Source organism: Halichoerus grypus, chromosome 6, assembly GCF_964656455.1.
Source record: "Halichoerus grypus chromosome 6, mHalGry1.hap1.1, whole genome shotgun sequence".
Taxonomy (NCBI): Eukaryota; Metazoa; Chordata; class Mammalia; order Carnivora; family Phocidae; genus Halichoerus; species Halichoerus grypus.
The window spans coordinates 119,762,857-119,790,742 of record NC_135717.1 but is presented as its reverse complement, the minus strand read 5'-3'; the positions used below and the strand labels follow the sequence as shown (position 1 = coordinate 119,790,742).

At 53.5% G+C, this 27,886-nt stretch overlaps 2 protein-coding genes and 1 long non-coding RNA gene across 4 annotated transcripts; 1 reads left to right on the top strand and 2 right to left on the bottom strand.

Moving 5' to 3' along the window:
- Nucleotides 1-279: 279 nt before the first annotated feature.
- Nucleotides 280-5,434, bottom strand: HOXC10 (homeobox C10). Of its 2 annotated transcripts, XR_013449215.1 has the most exons (4): nucleotides 4,594-5,434; nucleotides 3,916-3,960; nucleotides 1,963-2,143; nucleotides 1,303-1,403 (listed from the first exon to the last, which is right to left on the bottom strand). XR_013449215.1 is itself a non-coding variant. In XM_036124188.2 (2 exons), the coding sequence occupies exons 1-2, from the start codon at nucleotides 5,342-5,344 to the stop codon at nucleotides 1,126-1,128; spliced, it is 1,029 nt and encodes a 342-aa protein (XP_035980081.1). In that variant the 5' UTR covers nucleotides 5,345-5,434; the 3' UTR covers nucleotides 280-1,125. The 2 variants fall into 2 exon arrangements, 1 of the variants encoding a protein (XP_035980081.1); XM_036124188.2 differs by lacking the exons at nucleotides 1,963-2,143; nucleotides 3,916-3,960 and having other exon boundaries at nucleotides 280-1,403.
- A 9,435-nt stretch (nucleotides 5,435-14,869) lies between these two features.
- On the bottom strand, nucleotides 14,870-17,508 carry HOXC11 (homeobox C11). The gene is made up of 2 exons (XM_036124184.2): nucleotides 16,827-17,508; nucleotides 14,870-15,572 (listed from the first exon to the last, which is right to left on the bottom strand). Exons 1-2 carry the CDS (start codon nucleotides 17,506-17,508, stop codon nucleotides 15,340-15,342), a joined length of 915 nt encoding a protein of 304 aa, XP_035980077.1. The 3' UTR covers nucleotides 14,870-15,339.
- Nucleotides 17,509-24,734: 7,226 nt separating this feature from the next.
- LOC144382135 (uncharacterized) lies at nucleotides 24,735-27,298 on the top strand. The gene is made up of 3 exons (XR_013448560.1): nucleotides 24,735-24,862; nucleotides 25,341-25,444; nucleotides 26,685-27,298. It is a non-coding gene; the product is annotated as an uncharacterized LOC144382135 (long non-coding RNA).
- Nucleotides 27,299-27,886: the final 588 nt, after the last annotated feature.

Genomic DNA, 27,886 nt, shown 5'->3' with positions numbered 1-27,886 from the left:
AGCACCACATTATATTTGCAGATCATAAAATCCACCTCTCGCGCGCACCAAGACCGTCCTGACATTACTGTTTTATGACCTTGACTTATTGTGGTCACCTGGATAATATTTAAATCAACGTTATGGTCTCTCACTTACATTAAACCCGCCAAGAGACATTCTAGAAAGGCTCTAGGAGATGAGTCGAACACAAAACACACACATCCACACACTCAGTCTCTTTTGGGGTGGGGGTGTTGCTAAAAAACACTTAAAAACAAAAAACCACCCATTTGAACATTACGATTCTGGAAATTTATTAGGATTTTCTTTTCCATTAAGGAAGCTACATGCAAAAGATACAACATACAGAATATCTTTAAATAACACAACTCCCAGACAGGGACAGGGCGATATTTAAAGGGGGAGGGGCAGTCTGTCTTTGCTTCACTATGTTCTATTTTTAATTTTTAAAATTTTTTGTATTCCTCTGGATGGAATTTCTGAGGTGTCAGTGGCGGGGGGAATGTGTGGGGTGTTGGGAGGATGGGAGAAAAGCAGAAAGCAGTACAAATACGAGACTTCAAGCAGATTCTCAGAGCAACTGGGAGGTAAAGACACGGAGAGGGTTTGGTGGAGGCGCTGGGCGCTAGGACAAACACACAAACACTAGCTGAACTTTCCAAAACGTCTATTATCCTAAGGAGGAAATGCAGCAAGGAAGGAGCGATTCTGACTGTGCTCTGCGAGATTACAGACCTTCTCCGGTTGATTTTTTCCCTCTTTTTCCCCCTATGATCGGGTGGATTCGACCTTAACTTTGCATGGAGGACAGGATGGTGTGTGTGAGTGCGTGGGTGAGTGAGGGGTTGACACACACACCAGCCACACTCCCACCCTCATCTATGCGGGCACATCACACCCCACACCCCGGCACCCCATTTCTCATGCTTGAGGTGGATGCATCTTCGCAGCACAAACCATAGGTCCCTTGGAAGGAGAGTCTGAGGTCTTTGCCTTTTTTTGCAGGCGCGTTGCATTTATACTCAGGGAGGAAAAAAAAAATATACCACCAGGCACAAAGGGAGGAGGGGCGGGGAAAGGAAGGAGTGGGGAGAGAGGGGAGGGGGAGGGGAGGCCGCGCGCTCAGGTGAAATTAAAATTGGAGGTCAGTTCCCGGATCCGATTCTCTCGGTTCATTTTCTTGAGTTTCATTCTGCGATTTTGAAACCAGATTTTGACTTGTCTGTCTGTAAGGTTAATGGTCTTGCTAATCTCCAGGCGGCGCTCTCGCGTCAAATACATATTGAACAGAAATTCTTTCTCCAATTCCAGCGTCTGGTGTTTAGTATAGGGGCACCTCTTCTTCCTTCCGCTCTTTGCTGTCAGCCAATTTCCTGTGGTGTTTTCTGCCTTTATCTCCTCTGTTAAAAATAACATTATTTACATAAGTATCCCTCGAAGAGGCAAACCCTCACAGCATGCTGCAGCCTTGGCCGGCCTGCTGTGGGGGCGGCTCAGGGAGCACAGGGGAGCTGTTCTCACCCCACAGGCCTGGCTGGTGGGGTCCTCTTGGGCTCAGGGCTCTTAGAATTTCTTTGGGGTCTAGACTTACATGGGGAAAGACAGAAAGCTCTTGCCTCCAAAGCATTTATTAATTAAATGACCCAAATCCACCTTGACCTAGCAGATTCTGAGTACTCCCACTCTCCCTCAGCTTCCTGACCCTGGCGGGCGCTCTCAACCTCACCAGGCCCTCCCTCCTCTCTGTTCCATTCCAGTTCTGGAAAAATCCAACTAGAAGGAAAAGCGCTTCCCAGGCCCCAGACGGGGTTGCAGAGTGCACCCTGCTGCCTAGAGCAATTCCCAGAGAGCTTTGACCCCTTTCAACTCAGTGGAGGGACAGAGGGACGTCGCCTTAGTCCCTATGGCCACAGGCCATTACAGTTGTCCCTGTACCAGACCCCCAGCCCTTGTTCCCACCTGAAGTGCCACAGAGCAACTCTGCCCCTTTCAATCTCCCGTTGCCAGTTCTTCCTCTCCTGGCCATTTCCCCCAGGTGTGAGTGGCTGAAGCCGGGTTGCTTGTGAAGGCAGCGGAGGTCAGGGGCAACAGCTCTGGGGCATGCTGAGGGGTCCTCAGACAACTGCCCTAGCCATAGGACCTAAGGTCAAGGGAGAGAGATATCCTGAGGAAATGCAGCCTCCTGGAAATCTCCATCTAGTCTCTATAGATATGAATGCCTGTATGTACATGTATATTCCTGTAGAGATACACACTCCTACACAAATGTACACACACACATATGTACACATGTGTCTATTGATAGAAGGAGATGCTATGGATTTAGTGTGTATTTCCCATTATCTTATTGACAGCTTCTTTCCCTGGTACACATTCTTGCTGAAATGGACCAGCCTTGCTCCTCAAGCAGCAGGAGAACCCTTGGCCATCCTTTCTACGAAAAAAAAAAAACCAGAGTCCAGAGACCCAAGAAGGGCACCCTGCAAAGGTGGCTGCTGGTGGCTCTATACTCTATCTCCCCCCTTTGCCAAAAGGAACTGCCAGATTCCTGGATCTCATCTTGATGGGGAGTGAGGCAGGGGCCCTAGGGGAACCAAGAGGCACCAGGAAAAAAAAAAAAAGGCAAAGTTGAGGCTGTAGTTTAAGACATCTGAATGTTCTTACTTCTGCTCCTGCCTCTGCACCTGCAGCCTCTTGCCAAATTGTTTAAAGGTTCTCGTTTTCTCATTGGGGTTGTTGGGTTTTGGGGGAAGGGAGAAATTACAAATTGGGAAGTCTGGCCAAAAGCCCTCTTGCCTCTGGCCTGGTGGAGACACCATATGGGGGGGAGTGGAGGCAAGAAGGGCACAGGCAAAGTGCAGACTGAGAGGGATTAGTTGGGGTGGAAGGGCTTAGGTTGTTGTGGGGAGGGCAGGGGAGAAAAGGGAGCCTACCGGAATGGGGGCAGTTTGAGTTGGGAGGTAGGCTTGTTAACCTTGACTTTGCTTGTGGTGGGGCTAGGACGCAGCTTTTCCTACCCTAAAATTCTTTCCCAACAAAGCTCAGGGTCTGCGGAGAGGGCACAAAACTAAAGCTTTCCTGCTGCACATGTGTCACAGGGAAGCTTCGTGGGTGTGGGTAGCTCACTCTCTCTCTCAGCCTCATGAACACACCCGTGCTCATCTTCTGGCTGGGCTCTCTATGGGCTGATTTGCCAAGGCCACCTTTGCAAAGGAGACCCAAGAGAGCAAGGCTCTGCCCTTGCCCGCCAAAACAGTGCGTGTGTGTGTGTGTGTGTGTGTGTGTGTGTGTGTGAGCGGGCATGCGTGAGTGTGCGCGAAGCATGCGAGAGGCGTGTGTGTGAGTGTGACACAGGTCGCCGCCAGGCACGCGTGTGCGCCGCATCCATATACAAAGCGCCACAAGATCCAGGCCACCCCCAGTCTGCTCAGCTCTCAGGATCTCATCTGCCTCTACACCCAATGAGCCCCACTTATATACAGCCTCCAGTAGTCAGTGCCATGGGAAACAGGTTTATTCCTCTCCTCCCAGTTGGGCCTTTCTTGATGCTTTTTGCTCCAACTTTTCAGGGGAAGTCGGTCCCCTCAGGCTCCCTCCACTGCTCCCATTTCCTCCACATTCTTTCTCCAGGCGTCAGAGAAAGGTCCTGGAGGCCCCCAGTTCCTGCCACAGAAATGAATCTTGAACCCTGAGCTTGAACTCTGGCTAGGCTTTCTCTTTCCAGGCAAAATCACAATGAAATCCAACTAAAGCAACACTCCCTTTCAGGAGAAAACCGCTTGCCACGCACACAGAAATTTCCCAACCACTCATTTGTAAGCTGCTTTTGGAAAAGAACGAAAAAATATTTTTTTAATTTAACTAGAAAAAGAAAAAGAAGAAGAAATTTAACAGGGGAGACAAGAAACTTACAACATTCCAAATGCCCTGTTCCAACGCCGTCCCCAAGCCAGGCGTCTGGGGGAGGGAGGGACGTGGCGGTCAGCCCATCACCTCCACCTCTTTCCGCCCCAGCCCCCGCTGCCCGAGGCCCCCCGGCCGAGCCCAAACCGCAGGAGCCCATACCACACACGCAAATCAGACCCACAACAACAAATCGCGCTTCGAAGGAAACAATTTTCTACTGGGAAAACGCAGTAAAGAGAAATCCCCCTTCTCCCAAGCCTTCCCTAGTCCCTGGCCCAAGATCGCCATTTTAAGCTTTTTGCAAGCTTCTGACCTGAACGAGGGACACCAGCCCCCCAAGTCACCACCATAGAGCAAGCAAACCAAAGCCAGCAAGCGCCCGGGAGCCGTCATCAGCCCTGGGCAGCAGCAGGCGCCCGCAGGCTGCCGCGGTGCGCACCACTCCCGGGTCTCGGCGCCCACGGCCGCTGCCGGCCCGGCCCCTCCACTCTGCCGCTTACCTTCCTTAGCCAAATGACGCGCCACCAGCCTGGCGCTCAGCAGACACGAGTCGCAAGCAGGGATCGCATTCCCTGGACTGTCCAGGGCCTCCTCGGCCCAACCCTCCCCTCTGCCCCCGCCCCGGCCACGCAGACCAAGTGTCCGAGCGTCCCAGCCGGGCCGCCGCGGCCCAGGCAGCCTTACCTTTCGCTTCGTTATCCGAGGTGTCTGGGCTGGAGTCCGCGGTTTTGGCCCGCTCCTTTTCTCTCTCCAAGGGGCTGCCTTTTGGGCCCGCCAGGCTCTGCTCGGTCTTGATCTCACTGGGGCTAGGGGTCTGGCTGTCGGACTTGGGGGTCTCAGGGAAACTCACTTTGCCCCCGAGCTGGGGCGACTCCAGATGTTCGGCGCGCGGGTTGAGACCGGCCCGCTGCTCAAAAGGGGCTTCGAAGTCGTTGGCCCCGGCACAGTGGGGCGGCTTGTCCAGCGCGGAGTAGCTCGGGCTGGCGCGGTAGTAGCTGGGCACGGGCACCTCGTGCTCCCCGAGGCAGGACTCCTGCAGGGGGTGGGAGTAGAGAGCTGCCTCGGGGCCACTTTTCGCCCGCTTCTCTGCGCTGTACATGCAGCAGACATTCTCCTCCTTGACACTAGGTGGGTAGGAGCAGGAGGACAGCGGCCTGCCAACAGGTTGTTCCAGGCGGTAGGTGGCTTTGGGGTCGCCCCAGGAGTCCAGCTGCGAGAGGTAGGACGGGTAGGTGTTGAGGGCGAGGTTGGGACTGCTGCCCTCGTCCCTCTTGGAGAGCGAGGGCGCGAGCCCGCAGCCCCTCATCACCCCGCAGTTGAAGTCACTCCCAGATTGCATATACATGCCTGCGCTCCGGCTATAGCGCTCTCCTCCGCCCGGCGCAGCCAAGGGCTCAGCGTACGAGTTCGGAGTTACATTGCGAGGGCATGTCATTTTCAGAGAGAGGGGTTTTTAAGGAGCAATACTACAGCGGAGGAGCTGACATCTTTTTTTTTCCCCCATCCGGGAGGGGGGGCGGTTGGAGGGGCGGGAGGGAAAAGAAGGGGAGGGGGGGGAAATATCAGCTCCATAATTATCCGCGCATTCGGTCCTCACCATGTGACGGCTAGACCAATGGGATTTGAAAATGGCCTTGATGATTCAGACGGCCGTGACGTCAGCGGGGTCAAGTTGTCGGCAGGCGGAGCGCGCAGCGTGGAGTAACAGCGCCACCTAGCAGCCGCCTCGGGGTAGGGGCGCCGGAACCCTTCCCCGCGAACAAAGGAAGCGCCCCCCGGGCGGCAGGGGCAGGAGAGGGGTGGAGGAGGGTGGGGGGGTTCTAGGGAGAATGGGGTTTGTTTATCCGGGAACCAGCCTGTAACTGTTGGGGAGAGTGGGGCGGAGAGGGGGACATGCCGGAGAGAGGGAGAGAGCAAGGCAACTCGGGGCTCAAAACAGTCAAATTCAAATTAAAAGGTCAAGACACGATTCAGGTACTTCTTCCCTTCTCTTTTACCTCTTCTTTTCCTCTCCTTGGCCCTCGCCCTCGCTTCTTCCTTGGGATGGGTGTGGGGTGAGGTTCGGAGGGTGGGGAGGGCTCCAGTGGGCAGAGAAAGGGAGGAAAAAGTTAAGGAATCCCAAACAGAACTAAACTTTCTGCTCTCCTGCGTCCGGGTTCGCCGGGCTTGGCCTGGGAGCTCAGTTCGGGGACCTCCCTTCATGGAAGCTGGTTGAGTTACAAGTTCCCTGTGGGGGTTGAGGGGGGAATCTCCAGGGTCTGGAATGGACGAGGGAGGGGGTCACCATCACTTCAGGGCTGCTCCAGGAGGTTAAAGGAGGTTTCCAGGGGATCTAGGGGTCAAGGAAGGAGGAAGCCAGAGACCAGAGGCGCCGGCTCCCCGACCCGGGAATGCAGTCTGGGCCTGGCAGTGGGCGGCTCCTGGGTCACCATCTCAGGGGCTTGGAAGGCTTTGGCCTTGGAGTCGGTTCGGCTTTTTTGCTCCAGGCCTTGGCGGCCCTTGCTTTCCAATTGACCTTGCCCCCACTAAAACAGGGAATATTCCCAGAGAGGAAGAGGGAACCTGCAGGGCCTCGGCTGGTTTGTGGGAGTCACGTATCACACGGGAAACTAGGACACCAGATGTGACAAAATCCGACCCGGAGCAGTGTCCTTTACAGAGCGAATGAGCTGGGGAGCATTTGTGAATGGAGAAGAGGAACAAGCGTGTTTGTGTGGTTTTTTTTTTTTTTTTAATAAAGAAAAACGAGAAATAAGGGACAAGGTATGTTTTAAATAGTTCTTTCCGTTTCTCCATCGCCTTTCTCCCAAAGCGAACTAAACTCTCCACCCCTTCCTCAGGAAACGGAATCTGGAAAATAACTTGTCTTTCCGGTCGCCCCGCATTTTCCCATGGACGAAGCCTCGGGTTTCGATTTTCCAAAGGGCTGGAGCCTGGCCAGAAAAGGACCGGTGCTCCGGGCACCCTGGCGTGGAGGAGTGCGGAGGCTGGATTGCTTCTAGAGAGGCCCAAGCCCGCGGCTGCTAGAAAAGGATTTCGGAAGGAAATCCACGGAACTCCCTCATCCAGGGGGCAAGAGATGAGGCACGGGGGTCCGTGGACCCTGGGAACACTGGCAGAAAATGTGTAATGTGTGACTCACTTGCAGGGCCAGCCAGGGGAGATTAGAAATGGTTTTGTGTTTTCATTTGCAGGGGTCGCCGTGGGCTCGGCACAGGGGTTGGCCGGGGCAAGGTTAGGCTGTTTAGGCCCCAGACAAGACTTGGGACAGCCCGGGCAGCCGTCAATCCAGGGAGCCATTTGTCCCACCTCCCACCCCGCGGGAAACGGCAGAGACTTTATGGCCACTCTGTTTGTATTATCTGCATAAGTCTTTCCCCACCAGTTTGATCGAAACTGTTCGCTTTTACGAGGACCCAACGAAAATTCCCCGTCATATTTATCAGCCGGGGATAAAAATTTAGTATGGGAACTGATATTTCCTCATTTATGGGGCGATGAAATTAAAGACCAAAGCAATTGAGAATTATATGGCTTTGGGGGGTTCCCTCCCCCCTCTTTCACATCTCCTTTATTTTCCCGCCTGGTGTTCCTGTCCGTGGAGTTTGGCATCCCAGTCCCCTGCCCTTGCCCCCTGTTTGGGGGTCTGCTGGGCCCTCCCTTCCACACCCAGGTACCGCTTGGTCAACCCTAGCTTTTCCTGACTTTTCTCTCGGTGTTAGCAGCTGGGGGCCGGGACAGGGCTCCTGGAGCCTCTGCCGGGCCAGGCTGGGATCTGGCTGGGGGGGTGGAAGATTACCAAGAGTCTCCTCACAGGGGAAGGATCTGAGCCTAGCCTGGGAGGGGGCGAGGGCTGTGGCGGAGGGTGAAAAAGACAAACTCCAGATTACCTCTCAAAAAACAGCAAGCCCCAAGACTTAAGCTGGGGAACCAACAGGAGAGGAGCAGAGTCCCTCCGCCTCAGGACTTGTCTCTCCTTACCAGCCCGACCCCCATCCCAAACTCACTCCTTTACCTCAGTTCTGGGAGGGGTTGGAGCAGCTTCAGAATTCTTGCCATTATTAATGGAAATAATCCCCCCGGGAGAAGGAGCCTCCCGCCTGGGCTCTCACCTCCTCACAAGAACGAATAGTGTTTAAAGTTGAAATAATTAGAAGTATGATAAACACGGCCCATTAATGAAAAAAGAAATCAAATTCATCAGCCTAAGTGGGACCCCCGGTGGGACAAATGTTTGCTTCTAATTACGCAGGATAAACGCAAACCCGGAGCTGTTAAACAAGACCCTGAGCGGAGAGCGGACGCAGACTTGAATAACTTGGGTTTTTGCAGACTTTGGGATTCCGCCGCAGTGGAGGCGAAAGAGAGGAAGACGTGAGGGTGAGGAGGGGGCGAGGGGAGCATTTGAGCGGGTCCAGGAAAGTACAGTTGGATGTGGGTCCCAGCCCTGCCCCCTTGGGCTCGGTCTTTCCCGAGGCCACGAGCAAAGGCCGTTTCCATCCTATTGTCCCGGCCTGGCGTTCAAAGGCACTCGGGCTGCCACGGCCATCCCGCCTGCTGCCGCTGCCAGGCACCCACCGGTCCTACCCCACAGAGCCAAGACGCTCAGGCCTGCGCCCCTGAGGAACTGGGTTGGGGTCAAGAGAAGTCTGTATGGCTACACTCAGCCTGTTAAACCATTTTCCCAACTTTCTGGGAGTGCTGAGAGACCTGTGCTTATGCCTGGCTCCGGGGGTTCCCTTCTTGCCTCAACTTGGGGCTGTGAAAATCCAGGGGCGGCAGGCCAAAACAGGGCTCAGCCTGCACCTACATCTTGACCAATCCCACCCACCCCAAGTGTCCTGGCACTCTTCCTGGTACCCCGAACCTGGAAGGACAGCAGAGACGGGGGACTGGGCCTCCTGCTGCCTGTAGAACTGTGAGCCAGAGAGCGGAGGTGGGTGCCCCTTGCTCGCTTCTTGCATATTCCAGGAGATCGGTGGTTCCAGAGGGCAGGCCGAGGGCTGGGGCACTAGGGGTCCCCATGTGAAAACAGAAAAAGGAAAATATAGTGCTCAACGAACAGAAAGGAACCACGGCTGTTTCCCTGGCGCCAGCCCTCAACGTGCCCCCAGAAACACCCCGAGTTTTCCAAGGAAAGTGAGAGTTTCCCCAACAGGTTAAAGAAATCATCTGGAAAATTCCAAAGGTGGAGTGAAAAAAAGGAAGAGCATCTCTCCCTTTGGGGTAAAATAATAAAATAAAATAATAGTAAAGTTGGTGTATTGAAATCTATCTCTTCAAGTGAAATGGAAAATAAAATCACACCAGCGGGGAAAGTTGCAGGCGTTTTTCCTCTTGTTTTGGAGGCCCAGAAAAATTATTCTCAACCCAAAACTTGAAGGAAAATTTTGCTTTTCTCCTTCACTAACACCGGGCTCTGCCCGGACTGAATTGGGACAGGGAAATACCAGGCAAACTGCAGAATGCTCCGAAGCCCAAGAGAGAGATTTTCAAACAGGTACAAGAGAGACATGGGAGACCCAGGACCCTTGGAGGGCCTCTGGTCTACTCCGGATCTCTCAGCCTCCCTGGAAGCCCCGCCATCAGAGTCCCTCTCACATCTGGACGCTGTACACATTTGCCCCTAGATGCTACGGAATTTACCGTTTCCGTACTTGTCTAACTTGCGCTTCATTGTGCGCACACAGCCACAAATATTCACCTTTACCTAAGAGACGTGCTCCCCACGATCCCCGCATCCTGAAGTCTGATAAACCTGCGCCAGCCCAACTCCATTCTTGCCCCGCCGAAGGGCGGCCAGTTATTTAACTTTGCCTCCTGAATTGAAACCAGACAGCAAACACTTCGGAAAGAAGCTCTGAGAGAAGGAAACAGATGGGAGGATGTCTTGGTGGGGGGAAGCCTGGCCCCCCACTTTAGTGATTTGCTCCCAAGTTGCCCCAGTAGATTGGGTTTCCAGTGGGGAGTCAGGGCTGTGGTTGGGCTGGCTGGCTTCGGAGAAAACCCCCGCTCCTCCCTTACCGGCTAAATGCCTTTTCGACGAAGATCCGTTTTGCATCTTTTTTCCCTCTTTCTCTCTTTCTTTTTTCTCTCTCTCTTCCTTCCTTCCTTTTTTTTCTTCATCCTTCTTTCTCTTTATTTGCTTCTTTCTCTTTCTCTTTCCTTCTCTCTTTTCCTGCAGTTCATTTTTCCCTTCATTTTTTCCCCTGATCTTTTCTCTTTTTTAATTCATGGTTTTCTTCATTTCCTTCTTCCTTTTTTCTTTAGGACACAATTTATTCTTGGCTCTTTTCTTTCCTCCTCACTGCTTTCCTTCCCCCTTGACTTTCGGTCCCCCCTAGCCTTTCTTGTTTTTCTCTGTTGTGCAGAGCTCAGGGAGGAGAAAGCCCCAGGCTCGGGTGCATCTCTCCGCAGCCTCACTGCTCAGGCTTGGAGTTGACCTTCTCCGGCCTTCAGCCTTAATAACTCGGCTCCTCACAAGGCGAAGTGTAGGCCTGCAGTGGCCGGCGGCCAGGCCTCAGCAGTTGCCATCAGAGGGAAGGAAAACCTGGTGCGGGGGCACATTCCTACCGGCCCCGATGGCTCCCTGAGGCACGCGGTCCCAGGGCTCAGGTACCTTCGGTCCCATTACCTCCAAGGAGGCTTGTCCCCCAGGCCTGTCTTTGGACAAGTTGCTCCATCTTTGTCCTGACCTCCAGAGCTGAACATTAAAATAGGCTCAATTTGAGCCGAAGTGGCATCCCCAAGGCTGGAGTCAGGGGGAATGAAGGAGTGGGGGCTCTGTCAGTCCCAGATGAGCGTCAAGATCTGAGGGGGTCACCCGTGGGCTTAGCAACGCAAAGCCATGTCCCCACATGGGCACCTTTGTTCTCTGTGCTTCCGGACTGCAGTCTTGCAGTCCTCTGAACCTCTGGGCAGGAATTTCTTGGCGTTTTGAATTCTGTCTTTCTTCAAACCCACTGTGGACTTTGCAAGAAATAGGGATGCAAGGCGGTGTGTGTAGACTCTCTCAAATTGGCGGTCTGAGTCAAGGTTATGGGTCTCTACTTTGTGTGGTGGGTTGAGGGAGTGTTTGGTGTGTGTGTGTGTGTGTGTGTGTGTGTGTGTGTGTGTGTGTGGAGAAAGAGAGAGAGAGAGAGAGAGAATGATGCCTGCAGGAGAACAAGAGGGAGTGATGGGGAAGGTCTGGTCCTGCTGACATTGCCCAACTTTGGGGGTCTGCAAGGGTATGTCTCAAGAACAGAGTGGCCAGGACTCTCTTGCAGGCCTGTGGCCTCTGTGAGCTGGTAGACCCCAAAGCTCGCTCCAAGGTGGGCCTCAGGAAAAGAGTGACAACAGCCTTCAGCCTGCTTTGCCTTAGGCAGAGAGAGGCAGCTTCAGATGCCACCACCTCCCCCACCAGGGCCCCAGAACCTCTCTCCCCACAACCTCCTAAAGATCCTGAGCTTTCATTCCATGGCAAGACCAAAACTTAAAGTTTTTTAAAAAAGGAGGAGGAATCTTGTAAAACTTTTATGCCAAACAAAGTTATAAAAACTTCCCGGGCATTGCCTTTTCCAAAGGTTTATATGAATAATAAAGAGTGTAGTCGCGTGCACAGGGTTCTGGCGGGCTCTGAGCAGGAAGGGTTCAGCAAACAGTATTATCCAGCCCTGGGGCACCAGGAAACCCCAGGGACTGCCCCCTTGAGGGAATATTGGCCCAGAAACGAATTGCCCTACAGATTCCTGAGAGGGGGCGGGGAAAGGGAAGAGGTGGCGCCCTTGACTTCTTGAAGTTCAAAGTTCTTCTTTGCTCGGGTGAGAAAATCCCCCTCTGCCTTCAGCCCACTCGAGAAATTAGCCCCAGGTAGTTTTTCTCCCTCTGGTTGAGAACAGGCTCTAGGTATCCCCATGTCTGTGCACCTTTCAGACACCTGGTCTGTAACTTTCTTGCTTTCCCAAAGCAGAGCTGCCCACCCTCTCCATCTGGGACATCTAAAACCTGTGGGCTTGCTCTCAGAAGCGCCTGTGTGCGCTTACTTCTAAGGGGCCCTTGTATCCCCATTCCTCAGCAACCCAGGGGTCTAAGGGACAAAGAAACCCCAAACACAAGGCTGGCCCCAAGCCATTTCTCTTTTCAAGTCCCCAAGGTTCTCCCTGTACCCCTAAAGCCCATAGTGAGAGGGGGAGGGGCCCAGAGTGCTCTCTCTCAGCCCACACCACTTAATACCCTTGTAAACTCCCACGTGCGCTATAAACTTGGATTTTTACAACCAACATTCCTCCTTAGCTCCGAGAAACTTTGAACTCGGCCTCGGGTTTATTTACTGGGGGGGGAGGGGGTTGGGGAACTGGGAGCTGAGAAAAGCTGGAGGAGAAGAGGGGGAAAATGCGGGGCAAGAGGGTAATGGCGTGGGGGTCTGGGGTGTGTTGGGGGAGCCAAGACTATCCACTGTGGGTTTGTTTACTGTTTAGAGCGGAAGCATTTTCTAACACAGGCCAGACTGGGTCGTTAAGGGCGAAATGAAACTGGGTTTAGAGGCATGGGGGGTGCTTTATGGCGGCGTCTAGACGAAGCTCTTTTGTTCCAGGGCAGCGCCTTGGCTGGAAGGGATTACCCAGAGAGGCTGAGCCCAGAGTGCAAGGGGGGTTGGACATCCCAGGGGCCAGAAGATGGGTTTGTTTGGGGGGACAGAGACCCCTTTTTTCTCTTTTTAGAGGGTCGTCGACGACGGGCAGGTTCCTGGGCCTGGGTCATAGAAGCCTTTGTTTTTCTTTCACTATGACCCCCGGCCTTCCGAAATCCCTTCTGGGGCCAGGGATCTTTTCTGGGCTGCATATTGCAGGGCAAGTGATAGCTGTGGGTTTTAGATATTTTTCTCCAAAATCCTAATCCATTTGGAGATTAACATTTTGCTCTAAAAACAGGTTTGCTTAATAGAGTTATCCCCATCTTATTTTATAGGAAACATGGCCAGCATGCCAATATTCCTTGATATGACTAGGGGATAAATATCATACCGAGAGAGGTCTTGCGCGTGCACACACACACGCGCACACACACACACACACACACAGCGCCCTCAGCTGCGTTCTTGCTGACACTCATGAACACTGCCGGTGCTTACACACCACAGAGGCCACAAGCCCTAGATGTGCATGGGGTCAGGTTTACTCCATAGCACAGGCCGAAAACATACATATAAGATTCCTTCCCGTGTGCACAGAGGCACACCAACTTAAAATACTTGTGTGGGAGCACATAAGGGAATTGTGGGGCTCTATATACACCTTAGCTTTCAGATTTTGTCTCAAGACTCACATTTACGAATTACAGATTCAGACAGCTGAGCTGCATGGATCCCTGTCATCAAAAACAACGCCGGAGCCTGGATGTGATTGCCCATTATCGGGGTGCTTTTGTCTGTCATTCCACAGAATCCTATTGACAAAAACATTTTCTTTGAATTATATAAGAACAGTTCCAAAGAGAGGGAAAAGATGAGAGAAACCGGTTCCAAATCTTTGCCCCTAAATAACGAATTTGGAACAGAGACTGCCAGAGGGCCCTCGCTGAAAGCACTTGAAAGGACTATGGTTATCTTTTTACAGAAAAAAAAAACCAAAAACTCATGCAGCAAATATAGATGGGTATGGCGAATGTCCCCAAGGGTCACCCAGTTACCCAGTGCCCCACCGCATGCCAACCCCTTACAAAACAAATCTCTGGGGCTTTCTACTCTGGGAGACCCAATGTACAAACATCAGGGTGGCCCCAGTCTAGCGTCTTGTTGTGTCTGGAGGAACCTGGCCATTTGTGCTTGAGGGGAAGGGGCCCAGCCCCACCTTCCCACCCTCAGGGGCCAGCCTCGGTGAGGAAAGGGAGGGGGCTGGTTTCCCCTCCTCTCCCCTCCCTCCTTCAAAACTGTATATAAAAATTCCAATACAGTCTTCTCATAGAGAGAGAGAGAAAAAAAAGAAAGCCCTACCCTCAACCCTGCACATTTAACTGCGACAGACGGAGACATCTGGCGGGAGGGTGGTGGAGCCAAGAAAATTCCTATAAATTTAAATTCGATGATGGTTACAATTAACTCCACAACAAACGTGTACTTAAACGGAAAGCGTTGCTGGGCGTTTGGACGCAGCTCGAGCTGCACGTGAGAGAAGAGAGCGTTCAGAGTAGCCGTGGAATGTCCTCAGCTTGAGAGCAGGACGACGCTACCGCCACGCTCTTGCCCCTGCCAGCGAGGAGAGGGTGCAGGCCCACCAGCTCGGGCCTACCTCACCTTCACACGCCTGTCCTCCCCAGCTGGGCTCTACCCACCATTCTCCTCCTCCGCCTTGGGAGCATTGAGGATTTTAAGAGGAGAGGGGCTAATAAAAGGGTCAAATAAAATCATAATACTGAACAGAATGAAATATCTTTATTTGCCACCAAAAAAAAAAATTCACAGCAATCCCTCTGGGACGGGAGCAGGGTGGGGATTGCACACGTACACGCACACTCACGCTCATGGAGAGAGATGGGTGATTTGAATCTCATTCCAGGCGAGTCCTCCCCCCCACCCCAATCCCCTCTGGGTAGAAAGAAATGCTTGTGAAATTTATTTACAAAAATTCAGGCCCCAGCATGGGGGAGGCCCCCAATCCCACCTCCCTCCTGCCTCCTCCAACCTAATCTTTTTTTTCTGCCTTAAAAAAAAAAAAAAAAAAAAAAAGGAGGTAACAACTGCATAGACTATAGCTATAAATCCATGGAGTGGGGCACGGCTTGGAAATAGGTTAGGAAACCTCAATGCACCAGTTAAGAAATTTCAAAGGAGGGCTCTACACGTTCACGGGGAGAACAACTAGGCTCAGGCGGGGCCTGGGCGCAGACGGAGGTAGGACACGGACTTTGCACACCTAACACCAGGTCGAAGGTACAGAAATTTCACAGCAAGGCAGGATCACATTTAGCTGCCCCCTAGCAGTGGGGCGAGGTGGGGTAGGGGTGGGGAGCCCAAGAAGTCTCCCCTCGCAGACACGGTGTCTTAGCAGATCTTATCACTTGGGCAAGGGAAGGCTTTTAGTTCAAGGATTTGTTCGCTCAGGCGCCTACTACTGTCGCCCCTCCCCCACCCAATCCGAGCAGCAAGACATTGTCGCGAGGTGTGTTTTCTTTTAAATAGAGTCTTGGCCTCGGCGCCAACGATGTCCACTCGCCGTGGGTTAGACACTTCCCTTCACCTTCTTTCCAGGCCCGGTCCCTGTCCCACAGCGAGTCAGAAGGAAGGTGAAGGAGGTTCCAGAAAGAAGTGCGGGCGACGGCAGTGGGAGCCAGCCCTGGCCACAGTCCAGTTTTCCACCCGCGGAAAGAAGGCGAGTTAGAAAATAAAAAATAAAAATAAAATAAAATAATTTTCCCCCTCTCCCCCTTCCCCGTAAAGGGCCCGGTCTGCGGTTACAGCAGAGGATTTCCCGAGAAATACTGCAGCCGGTCTCTGCTTAGTTTTTTTTCTTTCATCCTTCTGTTCTGAAACCAAATTTTCACTTGTCGGTCCGTCAGGTTCAGCATGCGGGACAGCTGCAGCCGCTTCTCTTTGTTGATATACACGTTGAAGAAAAACTCTCGCTCCAGTTCCCGGATCTGGAATTTCGAATAAGGGCAGCGCTTCTTGCGGGTGCGGGGGGCGTCTGGAGGGGAGGGGAGGGGACAAGTGCGAGGAGAGGGGAGAGAGACACGTGAGACCCGGGCGACCCCAGCCCGCTGAGCGCTCAGCGGCCCTTCTCCCAGCCCCACCGCCAGGCAGCCCTCCCGCCAGGCCGGCCTGCCTTCCCCGCTCGGGCCGCAGTGCTGGGGCAAGCCCGGGACCCCCCGCCAGGTCCGGCTCGACCGATCCCCGGCCACCGCGGGGTCACCGCCCCTCCCCTCGGGCGAGAGCCCCGGCTGGTGGAGTCCGGGGAAGAAGGAAACCAGCCGGGCCAAGTGCGTCCGGGGGACCCGCCGGCTCAACCGCTGTCCTCGGCCCCTTCCTGCGCTGCCCTCCAAGTGGCTCCGAGCACCCACCCACCCCTCCCGCAGAAATCTGGGGGGACCGCGGAGAACAGGCGCGAAGAAGTGAGAGCTGGCGAGAGCAGTGTGGAGACGGGGAGGAAGCGAGCGAGCAGGCACCAAAGACACCCGAGAGCCGCTTCCGGGGGCCCTGGCGCCCCGGGACGCCCGGAGGGCCGCGCCTTCCACGCTACCGGGCTAGGCCGGCGCCGAGGCCGCGGACCGCAGGGAAACACTGAGACCCGGGCCTGGAGCCGCGCGGAGCCCTGAGCCGCCTCTCCCCACCCCCTGTCGCCATGACTTCCGGCTTGCTGGGGTTCTGCTCAAGGACCCGTGAACACATAGTTTGAACATTTCAAAAATAGTTTTTAAAAGAAGCAGAGCAGTCCTGGCTTGCCTCTCCGGTCTCAGGTTCTGCTCCATTGCCTCTCCCCTACCACTCCCCCTCTCTGAGTTTCTCCCTGTCTTTCCATCGCCCTCCCCTTTCTCCCCCTCCACCCCTCCCCTCCGTCCCACCCCCCGGCAGCCCGGCTCCCCATCCTTCCTTAAATGCTCTTCTAAGTTCACGATCAAAGTTAATATCGCTCGCGATGGTGGCGCTTTTAAAAATTTCACAGACCGAGGGAGATAACGGGGAGGGGGGTTCACCCGGCTTTTCCAAAGAGCCCTTTTCCCTCCCTCCCCACCCCTTCTCCATCGTAAAAAGTCGAGTCGTTGGGAGAGAGGGCTTTGTAGGTTATAATAAAATCCTTTGAATGCTTATAAAACTCCACATAAAATCGGACTGACCCAAAACACGAGGCCGTCCCCGCTCCCCTCGCCTCCCCCCTGCTCTCGCCCTCCCTCTCGCGCTCCCTCCCTCGCTGCCCGCCTGCGTCCCGGCCGCTGCTACCTACTGGGGGCGGCTCCCTTGGCCGGCTCCTTGGCCGCCGAGTGGGCTGAACCGGACGAGCTGGGATTCGTGTTTTCCTCCTCGGCCTCGGCCTCGGCCCCCGCCTCAGCCCGGGACGCCAGTGCCGAGGCCGGGGTCGCCTCAGGCTCCCCCTTGGCCTCGCCCTTGCCTGGGCAGGGGGGCTCGGCGGGCGCGTCGCCGCCCCCGCAGTAGGCGTTGTCGAAGAAACGGTCGAAGGCTTGAGGCAGAACGCTGTTCTTGTTGACTGAGGAGTAGAAGCCGGCGGGGGCTGCGTGCGGGGCGCTGGGGTGGTGGTGGCCGCCGTAGGAGCCTTCGTTTTTCATGAGGATCTCGGTGACCGTGGAAGGAGGCAGGCACTCCCGGTGCATAAGCTCGTCGGCCGCCGCATAGCAGGAGGAGTAGCTGTTCCGGTGGTGCCACTTGCCGGATGGCTCCAGGCCGTAGGAGACCTCCCGGACCGGGGGCACTTGGGCTGAGTAGGGATAGGAGATCTGACGAGAGGGGGCCTGGGGCAGGAAGGAGGAGACCGTGGAGAACTCGGGCACGTAGTAAGTGCAACTGGGCAGATAGAGGTTGGAGGCGCAGCTCCCTCGCTCGCCGAAATCAGCGCCCCTCTCCTTGCGCGACGGCGAGCAGAAGTTGCCCAGGTTGACCGAGTTAAACATCGTTCTCTTCTCCTGCCGGCTCCAGATGGAGGTTTTGGACCCGATCTAGCGAGGGGGGAAAATTTGGGAAGGCGAGATGACGCGTTATCCGTCTTAGTCTCTCTCCCTGAGCACGTGATCCAAAGTAGATATTGTCATATATCAGTTCGGAGCACTTCGCAGACGTAGGAGGGGTTCTCTCTTAGGTAAGATGGGGACGTTCAGGCGATTGGTTTGCAAACACCGCAGAAACATTATGAAAATCAATTGCAGATTTGTATTCGTTTTTCTCTCGTCACTCCCCTCCTCTCCATTCCACAGAGCGAGCAAAGGAGGAGAGAGAGGGTTGGGGTGGGGTGGGCGGTGGGATGGGCGGTGGGGGGGCGGTGGTGGCGGGGAGGGGGTAATTGTATTTTTTTTCTAGCTGCTTCTCCCCCCACCCCAGGATTGAGGGAAGGAGGAGGGCTCCCACCTCTGGGGGGTCTTGCCTCCTCGGGATGATGAGCCCAAGACTGAGGTGGGGATGAAGACCTCTTTCCCCACCGCCTGGTTCCGCGGGAGATGTGAATCCTTCCCAACTCTCAAGGACTCTTACCCCGCCAACCCGCAGAGGGCCAGCGCCTCTTTACAAGAGTTTGAAGAAGTCCATTCTTTTCTTGGCCAGGGCTGTGTGTCAGGACTCCCCTTCCCCTTTGGAGAGACTCCTCAGAAGAGTATGGGAAGTTTACCAAAGGTGAGGCAGCCCAGCACGGAGCCAGGGTCCCAACTTCGTCTGGCTCTGCTGTGCTGCCCGTGGCTAGGGACTCAGATTAGTCATAAACGAGTGGTAAGCAGTGCGCCAGCCGCCCAGCCGGTGCCTGGCCAAGTCTGGGAAAAACCTTCTCTAATGTTGTGTTAAATATTTAGTATGAGAGAGTGGCCCTGGGTGAATATTTCATGCCTGCCTTTATTGTCAATCAATGTGCAGAAAGCTACATCCACTGTGGATTTTGAAATCTCAAACCCCAAAGATAAAGATCGGAATGAGAGCCATGTATTTTCTCTGTCTGGGTCCTTTGGGTTCGGGGCTCAGCCTCAGCTTGGGGGCCGAAAAGAAGCCTGGAGTCAGGGTCCAGGAAGGATATGGGGGGGCTGGGTTTGGGGCTCCTATCCTTGAATGATTTGGGGGCTGGGAGGTGGGCAGTGGGGCCAGGTGTGGGTCTGCTGGACAGACTAGCAGGGGAGTGGAAGGGAGCTGAGGAACCTGGGTGGGCAGGGCAGGGCCAAGGACCACTCCCTAATGGAGGCCCCCAGCCCTGCTCCCAGGGGGCTGTAGGCAGGCCTTGGTGCCTCTTTCCCATTTCTCAGCCCTTCCCTGCCCTCTTCCATGTCCACCAGCCTCCTAGACATCTGTGGCCCAAGAGGTGGACTCAGTGGTTCTGCCCTCCTTCGCCTCTCATCCCTCTGGGCACCATGGGACACATCTAGGCAGCTGAGAATCACTTTATTGAAAGGTTCTGGACTGGATCCAAGCGGCCAGAGCAATCGCCATAAGCAGAAAGCAACCTTGGATCCAAAGAGGAGCTACCAGGGCATGATTTGTTCAGGCAGGAGGGGAGGACTGAAGCCCTGCAAGGACTCAGGGAAAGCCAGAAATAGCCCAAACCCTCTTTTAACCCCTAACTCTTGGTTAAAATTGATTTCTACTTTACAAATACTATTTGGATTTGATTTTCCTTGCTGAGCTTGGTGACACGTACTGAGGCCCCAAAACCAGATGGAGAAGACACAAAAAATTTTTTCATGTCCCCAGATATAACTCCCCAAATCCATTCCTTCTCAATCCTCCTGCCTTCCCAAATTTGCTCAGCCTTTAGAGCATCACCTGGAGTGGAGCCACGATGGCCACGGGTCTCATTCTTGGGGTGGCTCTGGAATACCCAAGGATACCCCTCTACCCATTATTTGGTGGGCCATACTTCCTGAGCCCTTCTTTAGTCCTGGCCAGATCTTAAATGAGGGCAAAGAGGAAATAGATTGCGGCTTTGCTCAAGTATGGGACTTCTCCGTCAGTGAGGAGCTGCAAGAAGAAAAATCTGTTGCTTTCCTCCTTCCTCTACCTCTTTTTATAGGGTGACCTGGGGCTAGCATTTTTAATTATAATGATAGGGAACTATGGACTATGGCTTTTATGGGGTTCGTGCTGACCTCATTAAACTCAAGTTTATTGGAAGCAAAATGTTCTCCAAACAGTGATAGGAACCAGCAAGAGGGAAGAGAGAGGTACCCTTATCCCTTGCAGAGGTGGGGATAAGAGCTCAGAGTCTCGGCTTCGGCTTTTCCCAGTTCCCCCAGGGCCCTGCTTCCTTCTCCATCCTGGTCTCCAGGGCGATGTGGGGCCTAAGCCCCCAAGGCAAATTCTGTACTGCAGGGGCCGACAGTGGGGAGGGGTACGCTTCCTGTGAGGAGCCAGCTGTGGGCCTGAGCACTTGAATTTGACCACCAAAGTTTATTCCAGGGCCACCATAAAAGTGAGCCAGGCGGCTGCAAGGAGCCAGGGGCGGCTTTATTTCCTTGAAACAAAAAAGAAGGCAAGAAAGAATGTCAAAGAAGTTGATGTCCAGGAAACTCTAGGTCTCCCAACAGAGGCTTCTGAGAATTAATATTCTTCCCCCTAAAAGTAAAGCATGAAGTTCAATTTTTTTTTCCTAGTTTTGGTCCGACTTTTAATTTTTCAACAACTTTTTTAAAATCCCAGCAACTGGAGGTTGCTGCCAGGGTCAAGGAAAGAAGGCCCTGGACAATGAGGTCAGCAAGGTATTGATGGGCAAAAATGCCCACAGTGTGGGCTGGCCACTTCCCTGCCCAACCCTCAGTCCAGGACCACTCCAAAGCATAGATTGTGGCGCTTGCCCCAGGCTGCACCCCAGGGCATCAGTGCATCCCCCCAACATGAGACTCAACTGTGGTCCCAAATCAGTTCCTAAGAACCGTGGCAAGCCCCACTCCCTGGCGGGAGGTGGCTTCCCCTCCCCCATCTCATGGGTGCCTGTGGCCCTTCCACAATCCTGGAGTCCCATCTTTCACCTGAAATCCTCCAGGGCAGGGCCATCCTGCCTAGCTCACCGGTTCTTGGTGGCCTCAGTCGGCACCTCCAGCCCGCCTGCCTGCCTGGCCGCTTCCAGGCAGCTGCGTTTCGGTCCAAGCAGCTGATGCGGTACTCTGGCCAGGACCAAAACAGATCTAGTGACGTTCCCTTCCACACGCGGACACCAGAGGCGGCTTCAGAAGGGGGTAGTATCTTCTGAATTCTGAATCCCCGCATGCGAGACCCCACACACAGCGCTGGCTGGCCTTGCAGCTTGTCCACCTCCCAATTCTAGAGAGCAGATTGGGGTAACCAGGGAAAGGGGCCCATCCCACAGACCAGGCACCGAGAGGGAAAGCCAGAGAGGAGAAAGAGGGACCATTAGAGCTCCAGGCTTGGACTCTAAGTTCAGTCCCATGTGGAGTCAGTAAGAGATAAGCATTAGGCGCGTGGACAACCTCAGCGCTCGGAGGCTTGGCCCACAAGGATGAACCCTCATTAGAAATCAGCTCGCACCTTCTTGCACATCTTTCTCTCCCCTTAGAGCAATCGGGGGTGTTTAATAATCCCTCTATAGTGTGCTTGGGGATTTTTAGGCCAGCGGTTTACCTTGCATCCCAGGACACATCTCACTTTCAGCCAAAGAACTAGAGGGGGTTGGGACTGCTGGTCCTTGGCCCCCACCTCTCCTCAGCCCTGGCCATCGCCCCAAGCCCAAGGGCCCAAGTCAGGTCACCCAAGCCAGTGGATGCTGCTCTGAGGTTCCTCGGCTCCTGGAAGTGACAGGGGGAGGGAGAAGGGCAGCTTCTCCACCCCCACAGCCCCACCCACCTTCCTCCGCTGAGGGATTGTCCCAGGAGGCTAGCAACGCGACCCCATTTCTCCCCATAAAAGTCCCATTTTACGAGCCAGTTTCACTGGGCCCCTCACCAAATGCTCTAAAATGAAGGAAATGTCTTAAAAGCAGTCTGAATTGGAGCCGCTACTATTGGACCTTGGTGTCCAAACCCAGTTGCAGCAGCACAGAAATGTCTTTTCTGGGCCGGATTGCCCTGTTGGGCCACCCGGATCTCTGGCCGCCCCGCCGCCAAGCGGAGGCCGGTTGGCCCGAGCCGCCATTCCCTGGCTTTAGCGCCTACTTAGGCTCGGACCCAGTCCGCGCAGATCAAAGTGAGCTCGCGGCATTTTTATGAGATGAACTTCAGTGGCTCTTTACTTGTAATCAGACGCCTGAGTCGAAAATGCAAAAGGGAACAGCCCATCAATCCAAAAAGGAAAAGGGGGGGGTGGAGAGAGAGAGAGAGAAAGAGAGAGAACACTAGGGAGAAGAGGGGGACTGGGATGAAAAAATTCAGGTGACGCATAGCAGGAAGATTCTGGTCACCACCAACAAAAAAAGACCCTTTGCCTGCAGCAAGAATGGTTTGTGGGTCTGTTCCAGCCTCCATGCCCCACCATCTGCCTGTACACTTCGCCCCGATTTCTGGGGGGCCAGGAAACCTGACTCGCCTGTGTGCTGAAGCTTGATCCGAAAGCTTCCACAGTGTGGACGCGCCATGTGGGGCAAGTGTGGCCGCCTGCCCTCTCCTGCCCCAGCGGGGAAGTCGCCTTCTGCTCGCGATTTAAAAGTCTCTCGCATTTTGCTGCTTTTCTCTCTGTGGTCTCCGTGGTTCTCTCGTCACTACAGCCAGAAGTTGAGTTACAGGAAGATTCACCAGAGATTTATCGCCTGGCTCCAAACTTGGAGAGCCCCGTTGTCATAAACAGCCGTCTATTGTCTAGACTTTTATCTCCGGGTATGGATCGTGCATTATTGAGGCTCAGGAGACACGGGTCTGGCTCGGTGGGGGGTGTGTGCGCCGCCGAGCGCTTGCCCCTTGCCCCCAAGGGTTTCTGTGTGTAAGTTTAGGAAAGTGCACAGATTTGTGTGTGCTCCTGGAGCTGGGCAGGTACACCTGAGTGTCCAAGTGGGGAGGCGCAGGGTGGGGAGGGTCTCTCTGTGCCTGGGAACATTCTGGTGCATGGATTTGTGTGTTGGGTGAGAATTTGTCACAGTGTGCTTTGTTTCTGGGGCATTTTAAGTATTCCTGTCTGGGTTTTTGCAGGTTTTATTAACCTGCATCCGCTTGGCCTATTTATGTTCCTTCGAAGGAGATCATCTGGTGTTTTTCAATATTGGAGCCCATTGTGTGTGTGTGTGTGTGTGTGTGTGTGTGTGTGTGTGTGTGTGTCTTCTCCGAGGAAACGGATTTGGGTGATACCTTTCTAGTCTTACTCCTTAGATTCCTCCACTTACCCTAAATCACACCTCAGCCTCTGCCTTGCCCCAGAGTCTGGCCCTGCTCTACTCCCTAAAAGTCCAGAAATCTCCCAAGCAGCTACCAATTTTCTGTCACAGGCACAAAACACATTTTTTCAGGATGAGGTCTGGCTATCTCTGTCTTTCCCACATTAGGGGGAAATGTCCCAGCTCATAAACTCCCTCACTTCCTGGGGCTCCCCTTCTCAGAGCTGAGGGGGACATCAGAAAGGGCCTCCCCACTTCATTCTGACCTTTTAAAATACTCTCCACACAACTCTAGATAATACCAAAGGGGCCTGCCGCTCCCTCCCTGGGGCTTTCTGGCAGCAAATGTCCTCACCCTGGCCACCTCCTCAGCCCCTGGAGCTCAGGCAGTGGGACATTTGCCCAGATTAAATGTCTGTGGGAGAGACGCCTATCACCTTAGAGCTCAGGGTCAGATGCTGTTTTTCTAAGCCTGGATCCTTTAACACCATCAGAAATAATCAAGTCCTCCCCCTTTGTTTTTCATTATCAGGATGCAGGGTGGGAGGGCTCTTAGGCCCTGAGGCCTGGGAGCTCCACTGACCACCCCCAGTGCTCCCGGCTGCTCCCACCTAGGTGTCAGGTCTTCCTTCGGGTCCCTAGTAGCCCTTAGGCACCTTAGCCTGGTAGGTAAAGTGGGAGGGGACTGACCCTAGAGGCTGGTTTCCAGTTGAGAAGGGCGGAGGTGACAAAATGAGGGCTTTGTGGAGTATCAGATTGAACCAGAAGTCCCCAGAATTGCCCTGAGCATCTCTCCCTTCCCTCGCCATTAGAAAAGCAACGATTAGGCCTAAAAAGGGCTCCGTGGGCACAGAGCAGGAGAAAACAGGCTGTCAGGGCCAGGAAAAAGGAGGTGAGCCCTTCACAGACACCCCTACGCTATATTCTCTCTCTCCCTCCCTCCCTCTCTCCCCCAGTGCCACCCTGCAGGGAAAAGATCAAGGATTCCACTTCAGGTTCCTTTCTCTGGCGCCTTGGCTTTCGGCTGAGCCGCCCGCTGCCCCCAGCCCGCAGCCCGCCGGGGTCGCCACCGCCCCCGCAGCTCCGGAACTCACTTGCCCTCGGGCTGGCCCGCTGCGGCGCCGTCTTCCTCTGTCTCTCCCTGCCTCCCTCCGTCCTTGCCTCTCCCCAACTTCTCAGGCCAACAGATTTCGGATATGCTCCTTTCTCCGCACCCCGGGCCTAGGCTGAGCCCGCTCAGTGCTCGAGGATCGCGGCGGCAGGTCCGGGTCCTCGGCCCGCGCGCTTTGCTCCCAGTCCCACCCGCTGCAGCCTCCTTTGCTAGTTGCCGGGTTGAAACGCTTCTCTCTCGCTTTCCTGCTTCTCCCCCTTTCTCTCCGCCTCTTGATCTGAAAAATAAATAAATCCAAGCCTCCTACCTCATCAGCCCTCCCCCCTGGCGCTGCCTCACTTCTCCTCCTTACCGAGTGTACCGCCTTATTTTCAGAAGGAAATCTTAATAGACATTTAGGCTGTAAATGAACTTTTCTTTGTGATGGCTAATTTTCTTTCCAATTCTTATGTCCTGCTCCTTTTCCTGGTGGAATGGAACGGATTTAGAAGTCTCCAGTAGGGGAGGGGAGTGTGGAAAGACGGAGCCCAGAGTTACACACAGTAGCGAGAGACACTGGAAGACCCAGAGATACAGAGAGCAAAAGAGGCGTTAGGCTGGGAAGAGGAGGGAGAGAGGGAGGGAGGGAGGGAGGGAGAAAGGGAGGGAGGGAGGGAGCCCCAGCTGGCGGGAGTGGAGCCAGAGAGAGAGAGAGAAAAGGAGAGAAAAGTTTCCCAGAGTCTTCATTAGTTGACTTCTCTGTCCGCTGCTTCCCCCAGCTGGTGGAGCTCACCCCCAATAAAGGAAGGAAGGGGGTCTTTACTTTTTTCTAAGGCCCCAAAGAGTCCAGTGTTTACAAGCCTAGGAATGCTACGGCCATGTCCAGGCAGAAAGAAAGGCTGAAATGGAGGACCTACGCCTTCCTTATAAGGTACGATGCTAACTTGACCTTCACTTTGTCATGGCGCCCCCCGCCCACCCAGACTGCTGCAGGAAGCCTGGCAGAGCGCACGGCCGGCAGACCCTGGCCTCTGTTCTCCCTCCTTCCTCTCCTCCGCTTTCAAATCTTTCTTTCCTTTTTTAAATGTTCCTCCGTTTTTCTTCTCTTATTTCCTTTTCTAGCTTTTCCTTTTTACTTCCTTCCTTTATTCCCTGTGGTTTCTCCTCCTGCCCCTTTTCTTTCACTCATTCCTTTTATTCTTGTCTTCCTGTTTCATGGTTTCCCTTGACTCTCTCTTGCCTGGCTCTCTACCACAATCTCTCTCTCTCTCTCCCTTCCCCGCCCCCGCCCAGGCTTCTGGTTTCTGGTGTTCTGAATCCCAGAAACAAGAAAGCAGATTTTCAGTTTTTTCCCCATCCCCATCCCAACCAACCTCCAGGGCCCTAACCTGATTTCTGCTCCCATCCAGGTGTCTCTGGGGAAGAAGTCCAGGAAAGAAGGCCAAATTGGGATCAAAGGGGGCTTCACTCTGGACCCAGTGCCCACTTGAGGATGACAATGAACTTGGTTTTGGTAAGACCCTGTCTTCCTCTCACTGGCCTAAATTGCCAAGTCTCTGTGACCTTAGTAGTTTTGAACTGAGGGTGAAGCCCTTCATTGTGGGGGAACATGGGAGAGCAGAGACTACTGGCCCTGAGACTAAGGGGGAGATTTAAGTACCAAATTGTTTGCCCTTCTCTGAGCTCCCAACCCCTAAAATTGTAGAGATTTCCCTTAACACATCTGGGGAGGGGATTTAGAGAATTGGGGATTTCTGGAGATTCACACACACATAAAAATAGGAAAGAGAAAGACAATCTGGCCTCTCTCTCTACCTTACCTCTTGCTGCCTTCCGGGCTCCAACAGAGCCTCTGACATTAACTCTAATCATATCTTGTGCGGCTATAAAATAAATGATATTATCGACACCCCTATAATTATCTATTATTTGATAATTACAATACTAGATGAGGCAGGTCTATACAGACAAAGTAAAACCAAACAAATATTTTGGAAAATGAAACTGGATCTCTGAAGCTTTCAAAATCTCTTAAGAATCTATGAGTTCCTGCCTTGGACCTTCTTGGTTCAGGAGTAGCCATCTTGTAGGTCTTAGGGTGACATGGGGAGACCCTACTACCTCCTTTTCCTCCATATCCCATATAACACCCGCCCTCCTCTGCACTGACACCAGAGAGGATCAGACAATAAAAGGGAAATGATTTCTCTCTCTCTCTCATTCTCTCTCTCTCTCCCTACAATTATCCAGATAATTGCATGAATTCTTCCTTGAATACTGCTGTGTAGTCAGGATTGGGATTTCAGCAGGAAGTGCAAGGGACAGGATTCCAAATGGGGGAAGTTGAGAGGGTCCTGCGTTGTTACATTCCCAGACTTTATAGTTCTGTCTAGTGTTACATTGTGTCTTCAGGCAAAGATCTTTGTTCGCCTTCAGTCATATTTCTCCCTTCCCCCTCCCTTTCCTTCTCTCTCCCTCCCCCCTTTTTGGGTCCCTTTAAAGGAGACTCAGACCATCTTATGCTCTTAATAGATGACCATAAAAGTAAAATTAATTCCCCCCTGCCCTTTAATATCAATATCTCTTCGTTAAGTATGCACATTGGTGAGAATAAACAGAATTAAGTGTTGCAACCCAAACCAGCAATTACATCCAAGGTTGGGTTTTTTTATCATGGGGTCTGGCTTATCAGGGGGTGTTAACTCTGCCGCAAGATAACCAGGGGTTATTTGTATTATTATTTTTTTTACAAGCTCACTGGGGCCTGAGCCAGTACCAACCTGGTAGAAAAAGCAACCATGAAGCCAGAGAGGGAAGAGAGCTCCAGACAGAGATGAAACCACGCGGAGTAATGCAGGGAAAGGAGGCAGCCGGTCTCGGAACAAGTGTGGCAGAGAGCAAGACAGGCACTCACAGACAGAGGTTTACATATTTTTATTAAAAATTTTTTTTTTAATTTGGAGCTTGATGAAGCAAAGGGAAAATTCAGAAGAGCGGAGAAGAGAGGGAATTATCCGAGTCCCAGCGTGAACGCCCCAGAAGGGGAGAAGACTGGATACCGCGAGCGAGCAGCGGAAGCCGGAGCAGCCCCCGGCGAGGGCTCTGGCTCCGACTCGGCCGGCCGCCGCTGCCCCACACGCTGTGGGCTGGCCCTCGGAGCCCCCCCTCGCGGCCGCCAGGGCTTCCGCGCTCTCCTTATCATCTCCATCTTTATGACGAGGCTTGTTAACAAGACCAGCGAGCTGGCCACGCACATCTATCTCAGCCGCTCACGCTCAGCCAAGCAGCGGCCGGCGCGGGGACTGGCGAGGCACTAATTAATTGATTCCTTTGGACAGTAAAATATGGCAGTGTCTACACGGAACCCATAAACAATATCTCTGCGGGGTGTGAGTGCATTGTCTTTCAAAGAATTTTTCTATAGGCGTGTGTCAGGTAGTCTCGGATTTTTAGCTACTAAAGAAAGACCCAAGTGGGACTCATTTTTCCGGGGCCAAAACAGAGTTCGCTCAGGGTCAGAAAATGCTTTCGGCTATTATTGCCTCTCCAAAAGTGTTAGTGGATTTTGTTGAGAAAAACTTGGGTTCCAGGGTAAACTTCCCCTGCTGCCGGTGTAGACCCGGCCAGCATTAAGGATGCTAACCGCTGCTGAGGAGCTAGGTGGGCTAGAATCCTCTTCCTGGTTAGCTGAGAGGGAGTGGGGCTGCTCTGGGGTTTGAGAGGGACGTAGGAGACCAGGTCCAGCCTTTATTTCATGCGTCTTTCTCCACTGGAGATTTTAAAAATAAATTTTAAAAAATTTAAACAAACTTTGGCTTTCAGGAACCCTGAGTGCCCAGCATACACCTAGAACTTGCCTTTCCCCTAACCTGCCTGTTACACAACTTGCCAGGTCACTGCACTTCCCTCTTCTCCCCACCCCCCCCTTTCTTAACTGGCAGCCTAGAGTAAGTCT

Excerpts from the sequence above, each read along its gene's own strand:
- HOXC10 (XM_036124188.2), bottom strand. The coding sequence starts at position 5,344 with ATGACATGCCCTCGCAATGTAACTCCGAACTCGTACGCTGAGCCCTTG. Across the intron at positions 1,404-4,593 it reads CTCGGATAACGAAGCGAAAG|AGGAGATAAAGGCAGAAAAC; the intron begins GTAAGGCTGCCT and ends TATTTTTAACAG.
- HOXC11 (XM_036124184.2), bottom strand. The coding sequence starts at position 17,508 with ATGTTTAACTCGGTCAACCTGGGCAACTTCTGCTCGCCGTCGCGCAAG. Across the intron at positions 15,573-16,826 it reads GGCCAAGGGAGCCGCCCCCA|ACGCCCCCCGCACCCGCAAG; the intron begins GTAGGTAGCAGC and ends CCTCCCCTCCAG.